Source organism: Microcebus murinus, chromosome 2 (genome assembly GCF_040939455.1).
Source record: "Microcebus murinus isolate Inina chromosome 2, M.murinus_Inina_mat1.0, whole genome shotgun sequence".
In the NCBI taxonomy this organism is placed as follows: domain Eukaryota; kingdom Metazoa; phylum Chordata; class Mammalia; order Primates; family Cheirogaleidae; genus Microcebus; species Microcebus murinus.
In genome coordinates this window covers 41,205,244-41,224,603 of record NC_134105.1, presented here as the reverse complement: position 1 = coordinate 41,224,603, position 19,360 = coordinate 41,205,244, and the positions used below count along the sequence as shown (strand labels likewise).

The 19,360-nt window shown below is 46.9% G+C and overlaps 1 protein-coding gene across 1 annotated transcript; it reads right to left on the bottom strand.

The window, feature by feature from the left end:
- Positions 1-376: 376 nt before the first annotated feature.
- On the bottom strand, positions 377-14,199 carry DIO1 (iodothyronine deiodinase 1). The gene is made up of 4 exons (XM_012776311.3): positions 13,818-14,199; positions 5,762-5,905; positions 3,494-3,693; positions 377-1,489 (listed from the first exon to the last, which is right to left on the bottom strand). Exons 1-4 carry the CDS (start codon positions 14,152-14,154, stop codon positions 1,421-1,423), a joined length of 750 nt encoding a protein of 249 aa, XP_012631765.2. The 5' UTR covers positions 14,155-14,199; the 3' UTR covers positions 377-1,420.
- Between the last annotated feature and the right edge of the window lie 5,161 nt (positions 14,200-19,360).

The window sequence follows — 19,360 nt, the reverse complement described above, 5'->3', positions numbered from 1 at the left end:
CCGAAAGTGCCTGTGTCTGGTAGATAATTAATAATAACTATTTTTAAAAGAGGAAAATAATATTGACATTGGAACAGCTAAAGCATACCCAAAACAATGTGTTTTCATGCTGGCAAAATGTCTCCAAGTCCATGGGGAAACATGTTATGAAGGTAGTTTAATTCCAATGTGAAAAATTATCTCCCTCCAGCAAGAGTTCACAAGAAAAAACCACATTTGACATGTAAGACATAGAGACTAAGTCTTCTTCCCATCAAATGGGGTTCTTTCAGGTTATGGTATTTTTGCTGATCAGATTACATCGGGCCATAATAAAAGATAAGGGTGACACAAATTGGAAAAGAAAATGTAAAAATCACAGTGAAGCTATCCAAAATATCCTGATATATTTTAATAATTCTGTATTAGCTTGCTGCATCTTATAACATTTTCTTGCAAATCAAGTCACAGCTGTGTGTGCTTTAGGCTGTGGCTGTCATAAACAAATATGAAAAGAAGCAGAGTTAAAACAGATGAAAACCAATGCTCATCCATTAGTCTGATGTAATCTAACACAAACGACCATTAGGAGACTTGCAAAGACATCAGAGAAACAGAAATTCAGCTATGAGCTTCTGCATAACTGAATGACAAGCTTTGCCGGTGCCTGTTGTCTGGTTTGATCAAGGTTGTAATGCTTTTGGGAAGCCAATCCACCCCTCTAGATGATTCAGTTGCTAAGTAAGGGTAGTGGAAGAATTCATGGTTCAGAGAACCACATTTCTAAGAAATATATGCAAGATGGTAAAGTGAGCACTCTCCTCTTCCCTGGTAAAATTAGAGATGTGTTACCATGGAAACCCACCCATCACCACCATCGACTGGTTTGAATCTTTTGGCAAGGAAAGGATTATTGCCTTCTCCTGTTTCTACTCCCTCCTCTTCCAAGTCGTTATCTCTTCCTAACAACTGGAACCCATTTATTGTCCTAAAAGAACAATTCTATAAATGCAAATTTGGTAAAATGAATTCACCTCCTAGAATGGATGCCACATTGAACTACTTGGTGTCAGAGTAGCTGGAGAGAGAAACCATGCCCCAGAAGTATGCCTGTGGAGTGCAAATGCTCCCTCACTCAAAGACAGTGTGCAGCGAATGTGGTCTCCACAGTGGGAGGAGTGTGAAGTTACACATTCTTTAACAACTCACTTGCCTAAACAGATCAAGTGTTACTTCAATTTTTGATTATAACAATTTGTCTTGATCGGGTGTGGTGACCTACACTCCCTAGCTGGGAGTTGTTTGCCTAGATCAGAAATATCTGAGCTAGTAATTTAGCTGGGAGCATGGGTCAAAGGTAAAAAGCCAGTTGGGTTGTGGGGAGAGCCAATCCTTGAGGAGTCCTATTGTTGGTCACCTAGAATTGGGGGATCTGTCCAGATTAATTGTCGAGCTTTTCCAGAACAGCACGAACTTCCTCTGGATGGTAGTTCCAAGGGCCGGGTTTACCCTGCAAGAGAAATGAATCAGATATTCCCAGATTTCCAACTTGCAAGGAGCATGTAGGTCTGGAGCTTAGTTGCAAGATCTGGGCAAATGACATCTATGCAGGAGTCGGCAGTGTGGCGAAGTCAATGGCAGATCAACCGTGAGGTAGAAGTGATCACCCAGGGAGAGGGTGGAGTCGTACCAACAGTTAACAGGAAGAATGGACAGGGAAGGAGGAGGAAAGCTAGAGGAGGTAAAGTGACAGAGTTTCAGGCAGAGAAAGAAGTCTAGAAGCTTTTCTTCCCTAATCAGACCTTCAGACTGGCCTGATCTTCCTCTCCAGGCCTCACGTCAAGTTCTATCCATTCTACATCAGAACCACCTCCACCTTTCCAGTCCCACTGCCCTGCATGAGCCTCTTCATCCCTAGTCCTCAGCCCCTGCTCCCCACAGTCCCTTCTTCACCCAGTAGCCGGTGACTAAGTACGGAGCTGATGGTGCCTCTCCCCTGCCCACAACCCTGCAGGGGCTCTCCTTTGCCCTGAGATGAAGGCCAAGCTCCTTGGTCCAGAATGAGACCCCCATAACCGAAATGCCCCCAATTCTCTATTCACACTCTGCCCTAATATGCCTCAGTGCCTTTGTCCACTCTCTTCCCTGTATTTGCAATGGTTCTCGTCCACCACACTCCCTGGCTGACTCCTTATCCTGCGAGGCCCAAGCAATTGCTATCTCCTCTGAGAAGCCTGTCTTTCCCCAGAGGTTGGAAAACTCAGTCTGAGAGCCAAATCAGTTCCCATGCCGCACACTCGTTCTTTACATATTGTCTGTGGTTGCTTTTGTGCTACAAGAGCAGAATTGAATTGTTGCGACAGGGATTATGTGGCCCACAAAGTTGAAAATATTTGAAAATCTGGCCTTTTACAAAAAAAGTATGCTGACACCTGCTCTGGAGTCTGCCAGCACTCAGAATATTGTAATACTCTTACGTGGGATGTGAGTCTTCCTTGTCCCTTAGACCATGAGTACCTTGAAGTGAGGTGTGGATCATTTTTAATTCATTTTTGTCTTTCCAGTTTTTGCACTGGGCCAAACCCTCTAGGGACTCGGTGCCCAGCTTGTGGAAATCATGGCGTCTTAGAACCATGTCTCGGGGAACAGGAAAGGAAAAAGGACCCAAATTCTTAAACTGTGACCCTTGGCACCCTGGGGATTCATTTGCAAGCTGTCGCTTATTTTGCCTGTAGGGCTGGCTTGACCTGGGGCAGAGGAGCATCCCCGTGGTTGGGTTTCATTTGTTCTCCAAGGCTTGAAATCCCTTCCATAGCTACAAAACTTAGTTTCTACCCTCTCAAGGGAGGCCCACAGTGTCTAAGGGGTCAGAGGCTGTACCTCTCTCCCAGGTCAGGCTGGAAGTCTCGAGGGGAAGTAATCCCCAGAAAGGAGGACCCGTTTCTGTCCCACATCCCTGCTTCACCTGTGCAGCTCCGAACCACAGGGCTCACTGTCTCTGGGCCTCCTATGCCCCCTCACCCTGCACTAACCACTCCCGCTCAGGCCTGCCTCAGAGAGAAGCAGCTTCGGACCCTCCCACTGCAGCCCATCCCATGGGGGATTTAGAATTAAAATATGAGCCTTGGCCAATGTGACCTTGGGCAAGTCAATTCCCCTCTCTAAGCATTGTTTATAAAATGAGAACAATATTCTCTCTCTCTCAGCTTAAAACCAAACCAGGCTGGGCCAGTCACCTGGGTTCAGAAGGCAGCCAGGAGGATACAGCGCCAGTCCAAATGCCAGGGACTTGCTTGTGCATTATTTCTTCCCCTGTGAGGTGGGGACCAGCATCCCCATGGGGAAGGGGAAACTGAAGCTCCAAGAGGTCAAAGGACTCTCTCATGGTCACATGGCTGGTAAATGGCTGGGCAGTGATTTGAATCCCAGTCTGCTTGATACAAAGCCTCCTCTTTGCCCTTACCTGCCCTGGGCCCCTTTGCCCTCCCTAGGCCACCTGTCCCTGGGTCACCACCTTGTAGAGGATCCTGCCCTCTTGGAGTACGTAGAGCCTCTCGGGCAGTGCTGCGTAGAGCCGGCTGCTCTGGTTCTGCATTGTGTCCACCACCACAGGGCACTGGGGGCTCCTGGCCAGCAGCATGTGGGCTGCCCGCAGGCGGTCCTGGAGGTTCCGGTGATTCCTGATGTCCACGTTGTTCTTAAAAGCCCAGCCATCTGCAAGAGAAAGGCCAGGCACCGAGCCCTCAGCATGGCACACACTTCCTGCAGACTACATACCCCTCAATTTTAACTGAGGTTCTCAGACAGAGGAGCTCTTGGCCATGATTTGGCCCATTTTCTTCTATTATGGCTGAATGTGCGAGGTCACATAGGAAGCTAGTTATGGATCCAGAGTTAAAGCCCAGCGCTCCCAACTGCCAGGCCTCTGCTCTCCGACATAAAACAGCCCAATGAAGCAGCACTCTGAGATTTTTAATGTGCACACGAATCACTTGGGGACCTCATGAAAGGAAGATTCTGATTCAGTCTGTCTAGGGTGGCAGTGTGAGTCTAACTAGCTCCCAGGATGCCAACACTGCTGGTGCCTGGACCATACTTTGAGAGGCCACTGTTTCTAGACCAGTGGTTCTCGAAGTGTGTGGTCCCCAGACTAGAGGCATCAGCATCACCTGGAAGCTTGTTAGTAATGCACATTCTCAGGCCCCACCCTAGATGGACCAAAAATGGGGCCCAGCACTTTGTGTTTTAACAGCCTTCCAGATGATTCTAACCTGTATGCCAAGTTTAAGAGCTACTGCTCTAGACTTTAGACAGTCTCCCTCCTAATTTTTCTCCAACACAGTGTTTTTTCCAAAATGCAAATCTGACCATGTTACTCTCCTGCTTAGATCTTTCTTGGTGGCTTCTGCCCATCTCTCCAGCCTGCCTCCAGCTCTTTGCTCCAGCCAGGTGTGTGAAATATTTGGATCCCTTGACCCACTGGGTGACAATGACAAATCAGATAGCATCTCTCCTATCTTGTGGGAAAATGATACTTGTCCCACTTGGCCACACAAGCCTTCTTGCCTTCTTCAATCTCTATCTTTGAGACTTGGACCAAACTCATGGGTTCAAGCCCTATGAAGGTCAGGGAGATGGAGGGGTGTCTGACCATTTCATAAAGGTCAAGGGGCTTAGACCAAGGTGTGAAAGTTTTAGGGAGGGACATTTTTTTTTTTTTTTGAGACAGAGTCTCGCTTTGTTGCCCAGGCTAGAGTGAGTGCCGTGGCGTCAGCCTAGCTCACAGCAACCTCAATCTCCTGGGCTCGAGCGATCCTTTTGCCTCAGCCTCCCGAGTAGCTGGGACTACAGGCATGCGCCACCATGCCCGGCTAATTTTATATATATATATCAGTTGGCCAATTAATTTCTTTCTATTTATAGTAGAGACGGGGTCTCGCTCTTGCTCAGGCTGGTTTTGAACTCCTGACCTTGAGCAATCCGCCCGCCTCGGCCTCCCAAGAGCTAGGATTACAGGCGTGAGCCACCGCGCCCGGCCAAGGAGGGACATTTTTGCTCATTGGAGGGAGGACTTTCTCATGAACAGGACTGTTTTGCAAAGGAATAAGATTTCCTGTGAAGTAAGGAAGGTGGGTGACCACCAGTTTGGGGCTATAGAAAGGATTTTCACCCAGCTAAAAATTGGCCTAGAGAAGTAGTTCTCTAATTGTGGTGGTCCCTGGATCAGTAGTGTCAGCATCACCTGGAACTTGTGAGAAATGCAAATTCTTGGGCACTGTCCCAGATCTGCTCAACTCAGGGGTGCGGTCCAGCAGTCTGTTTCGACAAGCCCTCCAGAGGCTTCTGATGCTCACTAAAGCTTGGGAGCTACTGCCCAAGATGAACCACAATATCCCTTTGAGTCTTGGGCTGTAATATAATAGCTATACAGCAGTCACTTCACTTGTGACATTTCAGGTCTAAATTCCTTGTAACAGTCCATCCCTTGATTTCCCTATTTATCCATTCAGAATGTCAGAATTCTCTCCAAGCCAGACTCCGTCACTCCGGGTTTTCCACTCTCTGGGTGCCCAGGTTGAGCTCCGCAGACTAGAGTTAGCCAGTGGTGGGTAAACCTAGTGCAAGCACCCGGAGATGGTAGATGCTCAGTAAATAGTGGCTCTTCCCCACTCTCCTCCTCTTCCTCCCTCCACCACCCCCAACCTTCTGCTGGGGCTTGGGGGAAGGGGAGAAAGATAAGTGAGGGAGGGAAGAGGTAGAGGCAGAGAGAATCTCTCTGTACCTGATGCATGTGCTTCTTCAATATAAATGATGAGAAAATCTGCTATGGAACTAAAGTCTTCAATGAGTCTCTTAAATTGGTCAAATTTGAAAAGAAACGAAGGTCAGGTGCAACTTCCAAAATTCAGCACCAGTGGCCTGTTGCCTAAAACAGAAATAGAAACATCACAAACCAAGAACGTACACACAGCTTTCTTTTGCAAGCACCATTTTCACTACAGTGTTCAATTCTGTTACTTTTGTTGCACCTCCAGGATGGGTCTTGGGCACAGTGGGGGTCTGAAGCCCAGAGAGCATGACTTAGCAGGGGCTGGAGCTGGTTTATTCCTTTCTAAAATGAGAGGCTTTTGTTAGGTGGTCTTAGGTGACCATCTTCAGTTGCTACATAGTGGTTTAAACACTTTAAAAAGAGGAGCCCCTTTCATGTGGCTTACAAGGCAGGCTTCCATCCATTCTCTCCTGCGACGACGTGATTAGTAACACTGCAAAGCAGGTGATTTTTTCCTGCATTTTTATTTATTTATTTATTTATTTATTTATTTATTTATTTTATTTTTTTTGAGACAGAGTCTCATTTTGTTGCCCAGGCTAGAGTGAGTGCCGTGGCGTCAGCCTAGCTCACAGCAACCTCAAACTCCTGGGCTCAAGCAATCCTCCTGCCTCAGCCTCCCGAGTAGCTGGGACTTACAGGCACACGCCACCACACCTGGCTAATTTTTTTTTCTATATATGTTAGTTGGCCAATTAATTTCTTTCTATTTTTAGTAAAGACGGGGTCTCGCTCTTGCTCAGGCTGGTTTCGAACTCCTGACCTCGAGCAATCCGCCAGCCTCGGCCTCCCAGAATGCTAGGATTACAGGCGTGAGCCACCGCGCCCGGCCTTTCCTGCATTTTTAGATGAAGAAACTGAGGTTTATAGACTTGCTCCAGGTCATACAGGTGAGTGGTGGAGTTAAGATGAACACTCTGGCTTCTGGACTCTCAATTCAGTGTTCTTTCTGTTCATAGCACCTCAGTTTCCTCATCTGCGAGGAGGCATAATAATAATACTTTATAGCATTGTTGTAAGATTATTATGAGGATTAAATAAGTTAATATAGTAAGAGCTTAAACTGGTGCCTTTCCCCATGGTAGGTGCTCAATAAACGTAAGTTTTTATCTCCTCCCTGAGCTGTGGAGGGAGGCAGTGAAGGGTGGAGCAGCACCAGCTGCACAATATGCTGGGCCTGCTGCAAAATGAAAATGCAGGGCTCCTTGTTCAAAAACATGGGAGAAAAGTGCTGTTAAGTGTATTAAATATAAAGATGTTTGTTATCTTCTGTGGTCTTTCTCTTGACCTGGCATGGTGGTTTTTAGTTGCTATTTAATGTCATACTCTCCTGGCATAGGGACATTCCCAGGGCAAGTGTAGACCCTTACAGTCTCCCAGCAGCCCCAATACTCCATGCACATGTGCTTTGCTCTCCCTCCCACCACCCGGCCAACGCTCCATGTCCCAGCCTGGAGCACAGAAGTCAAGCCAGACATTTCCCCTTCCCACCTGCCCACCACCCCAACCACAGGGTATGGCAACCTCTGCTCAGGAACATGCTAGGTACCTTAATGGAGGAGGAGGCGGGCAAGAGACTTCTCCTGCCAAGTCACCCCCAGTCACTTGCCACATTGCACCATGACACTGCCAGCCTGGGATTGAGAAAGCCACCTCCATGCCCTGCCATGGAGACACTGGGGGATGCTGACACCTGACCCACACCTCCTTCATGTCCTCTCGGGGCCAGGCCTCATGCCTTCTCTGGTCCAGACCCTCTCCGGGGCCAGAAGGTGGCAGCAGTCACTAGGTGGGAGCAGGAAGAAGGGGCACCTGGGGATGGAAGAGTGAGCCTTGGAGAACATGTCCCTGGGGGCACAGGGAGGCTGTGGAAGGCAGGAGCCTCTGTGAGTCAAGGCTCTAAGTCCTCAAGGCATACTCCATTGTCCATAGGGCTTCACTTACAAAATGTAGAATCAGAGATAAAATTATTAAGAATTTCAAGACAGCTACTGCAGAACATTAAACCCCAAGCATGAGGCTCTTCTGAGTGTGGGACCCAGTGTCATTCACTGGTCGTATGCCCACGAGGCCAGCCCTCATAGAAGCTTCTGTAACTCCCCCAGCCTAGACTGAGGGCAATTCTGGGGAGCTGCCAGCACCCTGTGGGTTCTTCTGGCCAGGGCTGATATTGTTGAGCCCTTACCACATATCTATTGGAGCACGACGGGTACTGCACTGTGACACGGCCTGTGTGAGCGTCCGCATCCCCCGGCTACTCATTGCCCCTTGAGGGCAGGGCCTGCCCCCATCCATCCCCAGCGCTGAGCGTACTCTCATCATGTCTACAGCCATTTATTCAGCGCTCACAATGTGCACAGCTCCCTGTCACACACTGGGGATTCTGCAGAGAGGAGACCAGCGGCTCTCTGCCTGCAGTTTGAGATCTGTTTAATGGGGTGATAGGGAAAAACACAAAATGCATAAATGAAGACATTTAAAATGGTGGTAAATGTTACAAAAGACTACAAATGAGCAACCCACTTTAGATAGGTGGGTCAAAGAAGGCCTTTGAGGAACTGCCATTTAACCTGAGAAACGAAGGACAGGAAAGAATCGGCCCTGGGCAAAGGACATTCTGGGCAAAGGGACTTGATGTACAAATGCCCCAAGGAGGAATAGAGCTTGGTGTGTTCAGGGCCCGCAAGACCCCAGGCAGGAACCAGGTGAGGGGAGCAACAAGAGAGGTAGTTGGAGAGTCAGGAAGGGGCCAGAGCAGGCAGGCTCCCATAAGCCTTGGTGAAGAATTTGGATTTTATTCTATGTACAATGGGATGTCATGGAGATAAAACAAGAGCAGTGGATATTTGCTACAGTGTTTTTTTTTTTTTTAATTTTTATTTTTTTCCTTTTTTTTTAGTAGAGCCGGGGTCTCGCTCTTGCTCAGGCTGGTCTCAAACTCCTGACCTCAAGCAATCCTCCTGCCTCAGCCTCCCAGAGTGCTAGGATTACAGGTGTGAGCTGCCGCGCCCAGCCTTGTTACAGCTTTTCATTTGTTTTTTACAGACTGGGTCTCACTGCGTTGCCTAGATTGGAGTGCAGTGGCTATTCACAGGCATGATTATTGCACACAACACCAGTTTGGGTTGCCCAGCTCCTAACCCTCCTTCCTACTTGGAATTCCCTATTTTGTATTTCACTGATGAGAGGGTGTGCCCAGCCTTGCTCTGTGGGAGACAGAGGGGCCAGGTTTGCTCTCTGCCCCTAGCAGCTGGGCTGATTGTACCCTCCCACATAGAGCGTTGATTCTGGAGTCATTGAGATGGTAGAACTCACCCCCAGCCCAACTATTGATGCTAAAAGACAGTCCAGATCTAGGGCTTCAGCTGGTATTGATTCTGGGAAGTGCCCAATATCTTTCCAATACATTCCTTTACGTATATATGTGTGTATGCGATCAAGAAAGCCAGAGTGAGTTTCTGTTGCTTACAAGCCAGAATCCCGACTGCTACAGTAAGGCTGTGTAGTGACTAGGTTTATGCTTGGAGGTCACTCTGGCTGCTCTGTGGAGAAAGGACCGAGAGTGAGCATGGATATGGGGGAGACACACTTGGGGGCATTGGGAAGTCCACATGAGAGGTAACGGGAGCCTGGGCTAGTTGGAGAAGGGGAGTGGGTGGAATTGGCAAGGTTTGCTGATAGATGGGCAGTAGAGGGCATCTTAACCTGCTTGGTTAGTTATATCCTATCTTTGTTCTGCGAAGGATCTGACACAGCTTACATACATAATAAAATATTAAATAGAAATTTTTCAAAAATCATGCCGTTCTGGGAGGCATAGAACAGGAGGAAAAATGGAACACCCACAGGCCTTGAGGTCTCGTGCATTTGAGCTATATATTTGACTCTTGAGTTTCCTGGTGGACAAGTAAAAGGAGAAACAAAGTCGGTTATATATTTCTCATTTTTCAGTGTAAGAAGGGAAACAGGCCAGTTTTTTCTCTGGACGTGCAAAGCTCTCCTTGTCCTGGGCTCACACATCCTTTCATAAGAGGCCTACGTAGGCCTGCGGGTTGATTGCGCAGTGATTCCTCACCCACGTGACAGGAAGGTCCAAGCCTCAGGAGGGAGGCCCAGAGGTCAGTCATGGCCAGTAGACAGTCACTGGCCTTCAGTGACCCCAGGGAGTCACTCTTTAGATAAGAATCCAAAAGATGAGCCGGGCGCGGTGGCTCACGCCTGTAATCCTAGCTCTCTGGGAGGCCGAGGCGGGCGGATTGCTCGAGGTCAGGAGTTCGAAACCAGCCTGAGCAAGAGTGAGACCCCCGTCTCTACTATAAATAGAAAGAAATTAATTGGCCAACTAATAGATATATAAAAAATTAACGGGGCATGGTGGCGCATGCCTGTAGTCCCAGCTACTCGGGAGGCTGAGGCAGAAGGATTGCTTGAGCCAGGAGATTGAGGTTGCTGTGAGCTAGGCTGACGCCACGGTACTCACTCTAGCCTGGGCAACAAAGTGAGACTCTGTCTCAAAAAAAAAAAAAAAAAAAAAAAAAAGAATCCAAAAGACGTAGGGTCATGACCAGCTCTAAATATCGTCTGTCTGAAATTTTGTTTCTAACTGGGAAAAAAATTCAACACTCATTGACTAGGACCGTGGAAGAGACAGAGCCATTTGTTTAATTATTTATGTGTGCTTGGGTACAGTGACCAGTATTGGGACAAAGTTTAAACTTCAGTTCCCTGCTTTCCCAGTAGCACAGAGAGGAAGTTTGGGTGCACAGGGCTGGCACCCTGCCCATGTCCACAGGCCACAGTGCAGAGAACACCGTTTCAAGAATTCGGCAAGTACTTGGAGAGGAGGAAAATAAAAAAAAATAAAAAAAAAAAAAGAATTCGGCAAGGACTATCAAGTCCAGCTCTCTTATATAAATGGGCAAACAGCTCTGTAATACAGCTAGGCTTGAACCCACTTTTCACGACTCCCAGGCCAACAAACTACCCCACACCAGGCTCTCTCAGCAGAGAAATCCCATTTATAGTTACTAGATAACACTTTGTGAGTATAGTTGGAGACATGTCAGAAGATTTTAAATGGGGCTGAAATAAAGCCAATTTCAGATTAACTCTCAAGTATCCAGAAGATAAATCATATAGAACTTGCCTCCTACCACAACATACCATTAATCAATGTTTTGCTGTGTGTGTGTGTGTGTGTCCATGGTATGTATCTCGGACATGTATGTGTGCGTATGTATGCATGGACATGCAGAGATTGGGAGATAGCTGAGAATTTCCCTGAGCCCCTATTATCTTATCCAATAACAGAAAATGCACTAGCTGACAGTCAGAATGTACAAGTTCTAGTCTGGCTCTTCTAAGAACTCCCTGTATGACCCTGAGTAAGTTATTTACCTCTCTGGGCCTTTGCATCTGAAAATGAAGCAGTTGCTGGGGTTGATCTGTAAAGTATCGTGTAGGTTTTCCGGTTTCTGGCTCTTACGTGAGTTCAGAGTTTATAGCCAAAGCATGTAACAGAGCTTTTTAGTGGCCTGGTGGGTTTCCAAAGCAATTATAGGATGTCTTTCTAATCAGCAGAACTGATCATGTTAAATCCCTGCTTGAAAAGCCTTCCAGAACTGCCCAATACCCTCAGGATAAAGTCTACCCCTGCAGATAAGACACATAAGGTGTCCCCTCCCCAAGCTCTTGTTCCTGATGACGTCTTCAGCCTCATCTTTCACCCCTTCCTGCCTCTTGTACACCACTTCTGCCAAACTGAATGATGCCTCTCCGAGTCTCAGACCTCTGCTGCTCCTCCCCTTTCTCCTCCCTTGCTCCCCAAGCCCATCTTCCTCACCTGCCCCAAGACTCCACTGCCCTAGACAGCCAGCTCACCGTTTGTTCTTCCAGGATGCCTTCCCTTGGCCAGCTTCCTTGCCCCACCCTGTGAGAGGGTCCCTTCCCCCCACGACTCCCTGCTTCCCTCTCTCACCACACTTCTCAAGCCCTGGGTTATCAGGCTGTCCAGAGCAGAGGCCAGTAGTGTTTATTTCTGTCTCACCAGTACCTATGATTTCAGGGGACTCTAGGTCAATGTCTAGGTCAAAACTCTATTTTGTAAATAGAGTTTTCTTTTGCCTCAGTCTCCTCCTCTCACTATCTTTCAGTCTCAGCTGCAGCAGCAGGAAGCAGAGAAAAATTGAACCGTCTGTAAAATGTAAACTGGCTCTCTGAAAGTGGATAGTTACATGACAAGTAAATTCTGTGAATTGGCGATGAGGCAATTTGGCTTTCAGGGAACTTGTCTTCAGGTGATTGACATTCTGCAAATTGGCCTGGTTCTATCACAGTGCGTGGCACAGGGCAGACACGTGGTAAGTTAGTTGTTAGTCTCGTTGCTCTTGTTATAGGTAGTAACTTAGTGAATGTTTGTAGAATACATCCAGGTCATTTGTGCACTGTGATTTAAAATCATAGAAAGAAAGAAGGAAGGAAAGAGAGAGAGAGAGAGAAAGAAAAGAAAAATCTTGCCTTTCTCTCTGCTTGAAACACTCTTCTCTTTTTCCTTATCTAGCTACAGAAATCTTACTCATTCTTCAAAGCCTAGTTCTAAAGCCACCTCCTCCAGGAAACCTTCCAAAGTCCTGCAGGTAAAAGTCATACTTAAATTTTTTTTCCCCAAAGACAGAGCCTCACTCTGTTGCCTGAGTGAGCTATCATCATAGCTCACAGCAACCTCAAACTCCTGGGCTCAAGTGATCCTCCTGCCTCAGCCTCCCAAGTAGCTGGGACTACAGGCATTTGCCACCATGCCTGGATAATTTTTCTATTTTTAGTAGAGACGGGATCTCACTCTTGCTCAGGCTGGTCTCTAACTCCTGAGCTCAAGCAATCTTCTTGCCTCAGCCTCCCAGAATACTAAGATTCTAGGCATGAGCCACCGTGCCAGGCCAAGTTTTTTCAAGTTTTTAAGCTTCAGGGCTTCTCAGAGCCTTTCATATGTTCATGTGCACTATAAATTTCCAGGAAGATACACTACGCAGGGTTTCTCAAACTACTTTGACCAGGGAACTATACATAGTAAAGTATACATGTGGGACTTGGGTTCCAAAGAACACGCTTGGAAAAACACTAGGTTAACCAACTGCCTCAGGTGCCTTCTCTACCTACTGTGTCTGGCCACTGGGCTAAGTATGTCCCTCTCCTGGGGTGCCCCGTTGGGCAAGGAGATAAGACTTGTGCTTAGGTAGCCAGGTACTGGCTAACATGAAGCAGTGTCCAAGTTGGGCTGGAAAAGAGGGCAAGAGGGAGAGAAAAAAGTCCTGGCAGGAAGAGAAGCTATGAGAAGAACAAAAAGAGAAAACTGAGTGGAGAGGTCTTTAAGGTACCAGAGAGATGGAACTGGTTTGCCTGGGTTTGGGGGGAGAGAAAGAGGAGAGGCAGTGCAACTGAGCAACTACCACGTGCCAGCACAAGGCATGGCTGCAATAGCGGACTAGAATGACAGTCCCTATCTGCGCAGAGTTTGCAGGCTAGGGAGGGCTAGGGTTACGGTTAGATGTTAACCAAATACCCCCACATAATTACAAACCGTGGCAGGGGTAATACAGAAAAGTTTAGGATGTTATTAAGCATGTAAGGGGGTAACCTAGTCTGGGGAGCTGGAGTTGGCTCCTCACAAGAGGTGTCATTGAGCAGAAGCCTGAAGGGTGAACAGGCGTTACTCAGGCACAGAAGTGGGCAAAGAGCATCCCAGGCAGATCAGACTGCATGGTAAGAGCAGTGTTCCAGGCGCAAAAGGCCAGAGAGGATGGTTGGTGATTTGATTGCCTGGGAAGGTGGGGCTGCCACTCAGAGAAACAGAATCCACAAGAATTCCTATTTCAGGAAACAGGAAGAGGACACCAAGCCCCAACAGGAGCAGCTGGAGTAGTACAAGAACTTAGACTTTCCAACCCAGCTCTCCAGCCCCCTCTACCACCGCTATTTCAAGTACCCCTCAAGCATGTCGCAGCCTCCTGACCTTGCATGAAGTCCCAAATGTTGCACCTCTGCCCTGAGAGGCGGACCACCGGGCAGTTCGGGGCAAGACCCCCTCGCTCAGTCACGTCCTCCAGTTGCTGCCAACGGACCTTCAGGACAAACCAGAAATACTGGGTGCTGAAGAAGGTCGGGACCCAGTTGTCAGGGGTGAAATGGGGGTTCCTGGCCATCCCCGTCTTCTGGCCAATGGACAGGATGTGCTGCATGACTCTCTCTGGAAACAGTGTCAGTAGCACCTTGCCCACAGCCACATGCACAGCCACCTGCAAGAGTACCCAGAGCCTCTTCAGCCACAGCCCAGGACAGGGCAGCCCCATCTCGGCACAGCCAGACCCGGCTCTGAGGCCAATGTGCAGAGGGGCAGCAGCAAGGCAACGCTGGGCGGAGCTGAGCAAAGGTGCAGGGTGGAGGCAGCCAGCCCCAGGCAAGAGGAAGGTGCCAGGACAGACGGTGCTTGCCTTTCTGTCAATAAAATGGAAAGTTCCAAACCAGGTGCACAACAGCCTGTTCTGGTCATTACCCAATTCAGATTCTTTGCCTTAGCTTCCACATATTTGCCCATTTTAAAAATCGGGTTGTTCGTTTTCTTATTGTTGGATTTAAAGAGTTCTTTGTATATTTTGGGTAACAGTACTTTATCAGATATGTCTTTTGCAAATATTTTCTCCCAGTCTGTGTCTTGTCTTCTTATTCTCCTGACAGGGTCTTTTGCAGATAAGTTGTTAATTTTAATGAAGTCCACCTTATGAAATATTTCTTTCATGGATTATGCCTTTGGTGTTGAATGTAAAAAGTCATCACCAAACCCAATGTCACCTAGATTTTCTCCTGTTTTTTTTTTTTTTTTATGGTTTTGTGTTCTACATTTAGGTCTATGATCCATTTTGAATTAATTTTGTGAAAGGTGTAAGCTCTGATTTACTTTTTGGCATGTGCATGTCCACTTGTTCAGTACCATTTATTGAAGGGACTGTCTTTTTTCCATGGTATTGCCTTTGCTCCTTCCTTTATCTTAGGTGCTCTGGAATGTGACTATGATATGCATAGGTGTTGTAAGTTTGTTTTTTGTTTGTTTTGTTTGCATTTATCCTGCTAGGTGTTCTCTGAGCTTCCTGGATCTATGATTTGTCATCTGACATTAACTTGGAGAACTTCTCAGTCATTGTTGTTTCAAATATTTCTTCTGATCCTTCTCTGTTTCTTCTCCTTCTGGTATTTCCATTATATATGTTTATGCCTTTTGTCATTGTCCCACTGTTCTTGGATATTTTATTCTACCTTTTTCATTCTTTTTTTTTCTGTTTGATTTTCAGTTTTCAAAGTTTCTGTTGACATATCCCGAAGCTCAGAGATTCTTTCCTCAACTGTGTCTAATCTACTCATGAGCCCATCAAAGGCAATCTTTATTTCTGTTATAGTATTTTTGATCTCTAGCACTTCTTTAAAAATTAAAAAAAAATTAGAGACAGGGTCTTGCTTTGTCACCCAAGCTGGAGTCCAGTGGCATGATCATTGCTCATTGTAACCTTGAATCCCTGAGTTCAAGTGATCTTCCTGCTTCAGCTTCTCAAGTAGCTAGGACTATAGGCATGCCCCACCATACTCAGCTAATTTCTTTTTAATTTTAATTTTTTTTTTTTTTTTTTTTTTTAGAGATGGAGTCTGGCTATGTTGCCCAGGCTGGTCTCAAACTCCTGGCCTCAAGTGATCCTCCCTTCTTGGTCTCCCAAAGTCCTAGGATTACAGGTGTGAGCCACTGTGGCTGACTCCCAGCATTTCTTTTTGATTCTTTCTTAGAGTTTCTCTCTGCTTACAATACCTATCTGTTCTTGCATGTTGTCTAATTTTTCTGTTAGAGACCTTAGCACATTATGGTTCTTTTAAAGTCCTAGTCTGGGCCGGGCGCGGTGGCTCACGCCTGTAATCCTAGCACTCTGGGAGGCCAAGGCGGGCGGATTGCTCAAGGTCAGGAGTTCGAAACCACCCTGAGCAAGAGCGAGACCCCGTCTCTACTATAAATAGAAACAAATTAATTGGCCAACTAATATATATAGAAAAAAAATTAGCCGGGCATGGTGGCGCATGCCTGTAGTCCCAGCTACTTGGGAGGCTGAGGCAGGAGGATTGCTTGAGCCCAGGAGTTTGAGGTTGCTGTGAGCTAGGCTCACGCCATGGCACTCACTCTAGCCTGGGCAACAAAGCGAGACTCTGTCTCAAAAAAAAAAAAAAAAAAAAAAAAAAGTCCTAGTCTGATAATTCTGACATTCCTGCCATGTTTTACTTTCATTCTGATGCTTCTCTGTCTCCTCAAACTGTGTTTTGTGTGTGTATGTGTGTGTGTGTGCCTTCTAATATGCCTTGTATAATAATTTTTTTGTTATAAGCCAGTTGTGATGTACCAGGTAAAAGAACTGCAGTAAATAGGCCTTTAATAACATGTTAGTAAGGTGTCATGGGAGGGGAAGCATTCTATAGTCCTATGCATGGGTCTCAGTCTTTTAGTTAGCCTGTGCCCCTGGACTGTGAACTTTACAAGTGTTTTTCAATTTTTCCCCCTTTTAGGTGACACAGGATGGTTAGAGGGGGCTGGATTTGGGGACTTCCTTTCTCCCAGATCAATTTAGAGCCTATCCCAGTAGGATAGGCTCTGGCAAAATAATTTCTCTTGAGGGCATGCCTTGTTAGGACAGAATGCTCTGGCATGTTTCAAATGGCTTCCCCCCCCCCCTGCTGGAAGCATGAGGGGATTTTCCTCCAGTCTTCACTATGAGAACCTGGTAGAGCTCCAGAAGGGAAATCTCATGAATATGTTGGTGCACTCCCCTAAGACTCAGCCTGCTGGAGTTCCCAACTTTCAGACTTGTCTGCATTGAGCCCCTAGCCAGTCATCAATTATAATAGAGGTTTCCCACCTTGGCACTGGTGCCCACATAGACTTCTGTTTATGGGTCCCGGTCCTAGCAGTTGTGAATTTCTGCATCTGCCTTCTATCTTTTCAATTTTGGGGGCAACAGTTTTCCTTTTGACCACAGTTCTCATTGCCAACCAGGGGAATTCGCCCAAGCATTGGTGTCCAGAGGTTTTACTGATGGTTGATCACATAGACTTGGTTAACATTCTCATGTGACTGACCTTCTGTCTCCAACCCCTCTAGAAGTTAAACTGATACTGCAGGTCCTAAGGTCCCCACCATAACTCATATTGTTAGCATAAACTATCTGATATGGCCCAAGGCCTTAGGTAAACTAGGACACTCTTAACAAGCAAGACATTCCCAAGTCTCAGGAGTTATTTCCCAGGAACCAGGCAAAGGTTAAACCTTTGAAATTTACAGGATTGGAACAACTCAGCAGAGATTTACCACACCTCAAGTTAGTGTGAAAAGAGAGAGTGAGTCCTACAGGCACACGAGAGACCTGAAAATGGCAGAAAGCACTCCTGCGACTGAAGAGGCTATGCTGAGGGAGTACAAATACATCCTCAATGGTCCTCCAAATGAGGGGGCCATGGGTTACCCAGGGATGTCCATGTAGAGAGAGGATACCGAGAACCATATGGGCCTTACCTAAAGCTTTGTCCAGTTAGGCCCCTGGGAACTTAGACACAAACCCAAGGAAAGGGGAGGACCCTGAATTGTCTGAGATTAAGTTTCCGTGAAGTTAGCATGATAAAGGCTAGAAATATAAATAGACTAACAGATGGACCAGGAGTGAAGGATGAGGGAATGAAGCAGGGAAGGAGAGAGAGCTAAGAGAAAGACACAGTATCAAGATGCCACTTCTGCAGACATCTGAGAAACTGTATAACATGGATCTCAGGACCATCTGCCTAGAGGCAAAGTGAGAAACCTGTATCCATGGTCTCCCCTTCTCCATCAGTGAAGTTTGCCCCGTGGGTTGTTAACTACCCCACACTTCCAGGGTACCTGTGTGGACACCAGGAGGGTTCCAGTGGACAGGCCCTGAGATGATGTGCTGTCAGGCAGCACCTGTGAGGAACTGGTCAGAGCCTACACAGAACCAGTCATGGCACAGGTGACCGGAAAACAAGATGGTGAGGCCGAAAAGATCTGAAGTGGTGCACGAGAGTTGTCTGATGCTATCTACATGTGTGTTTGTCCCTTGTATTGTGTCAGCTCCCACTCTATAATATGACAACTCCACTTTTGTGCTATCAATATATCCTCACTGCTTCCCTAAGATCGAGAAGGAATAAGCCCAATATCTCAGAGTCCCTCTCATGGCAGAGGCTGGCCTCAATCTGCAAAGAATTAGTGTGAAAAGGTTATTAAAACAAATTATATTTCCTACTGCTGCAAGGGGTGCCAAGGCCAAAATTAATATGCATCATTTCCCTCCTCCAATACCTGGCCTAGATTTCCCTCACCCTCAGCCAGCACTTTGGATTGATTTAGACCTTCGTCCCTGAGTGATCTGAGACCTTAGATGCCCTTGTCAGGCTATAGTTGCTACAGTTGCCTGTTTGCCATTATCAGTGGGTGTGGAAGTCCCAGGAGATGCCCAGTGAATCCCCTAAATTCCAGACATAATTCTGGGGCTTTAAGAAGCCCTAGCTTCTTAAAGCAATTAGAGTTCATTATCCCCACCTGTAGCACTCCTTTTTTTTTTTTTTTTTTTTTTTTTTTTTTTTACCTGCTGGTACCCTGGCACAGGAACAAAAAATGCCTAGGTGGTAGTTACAGCCTCCAATTCAACGGAACTGTCAGTGGAATAGAGGTGTTCTCTCTTCTCTTCGCCAGTCCCCAGGAACCAGGATCTCTAACCCAAGCAGAACTTAAGCCTGTGAGGTAGGGAGCACAAATTCCATGAGTGGGTTTCACTGAAAGTGATAGTAAGAAGTGCTGCCCCTTGGTTTGCAGATCCATGCATGCTGGGTATTTAGAACAAAGCACCATTATGAATAATTTATAAACCATTGCTTTAGTGCATGTACTACATGCTGGAGGACAATGCCCCAATCCCCTGAGAGTTTTCCTCAAGCTGGGGTCTTAGCTGTGGCTTTAACAAGCCACTCCACCATTCTATTAGGCTGTCTACTTCTGGTTGACTGAGTTACATGGTAAGACCAGTGGATCCCACGGTCATGTGTCCCTGTTGCACATTCTTTACAATTAAATTGGTCAGATATAAAGTCTTTCCAGTTAGCCACAAGGGCCCAGTATGATGAGGCCTAAGTCACAGGTTTCATCTAGAGTGAACTGTGAAGCAAGAACTTGTTCACTTTGTATTAGCCTTCAGTGAGCAGTTATTGTGTGCCTGCGGCCCTGGGCTGGGCACTGGGGACCCAGAAGACCAGAATCATTCCTGGTCCCTGCCCTCAAAGTGCTCACAGGCAGGTATAGATGACCAAACAAAAACAATTCGGGGTGAGTACTGCCAAGGTAGAGACAAACCCAGGAAACCACGGGAGCAAAAGAAGTCCTGGGAGGCAAGGGCTAGCTTCCCATAGGAAACAGGAAATTGTCCCCAAAGGCTTGAGGGATGTGCAGGCGTCAGCCAGGCA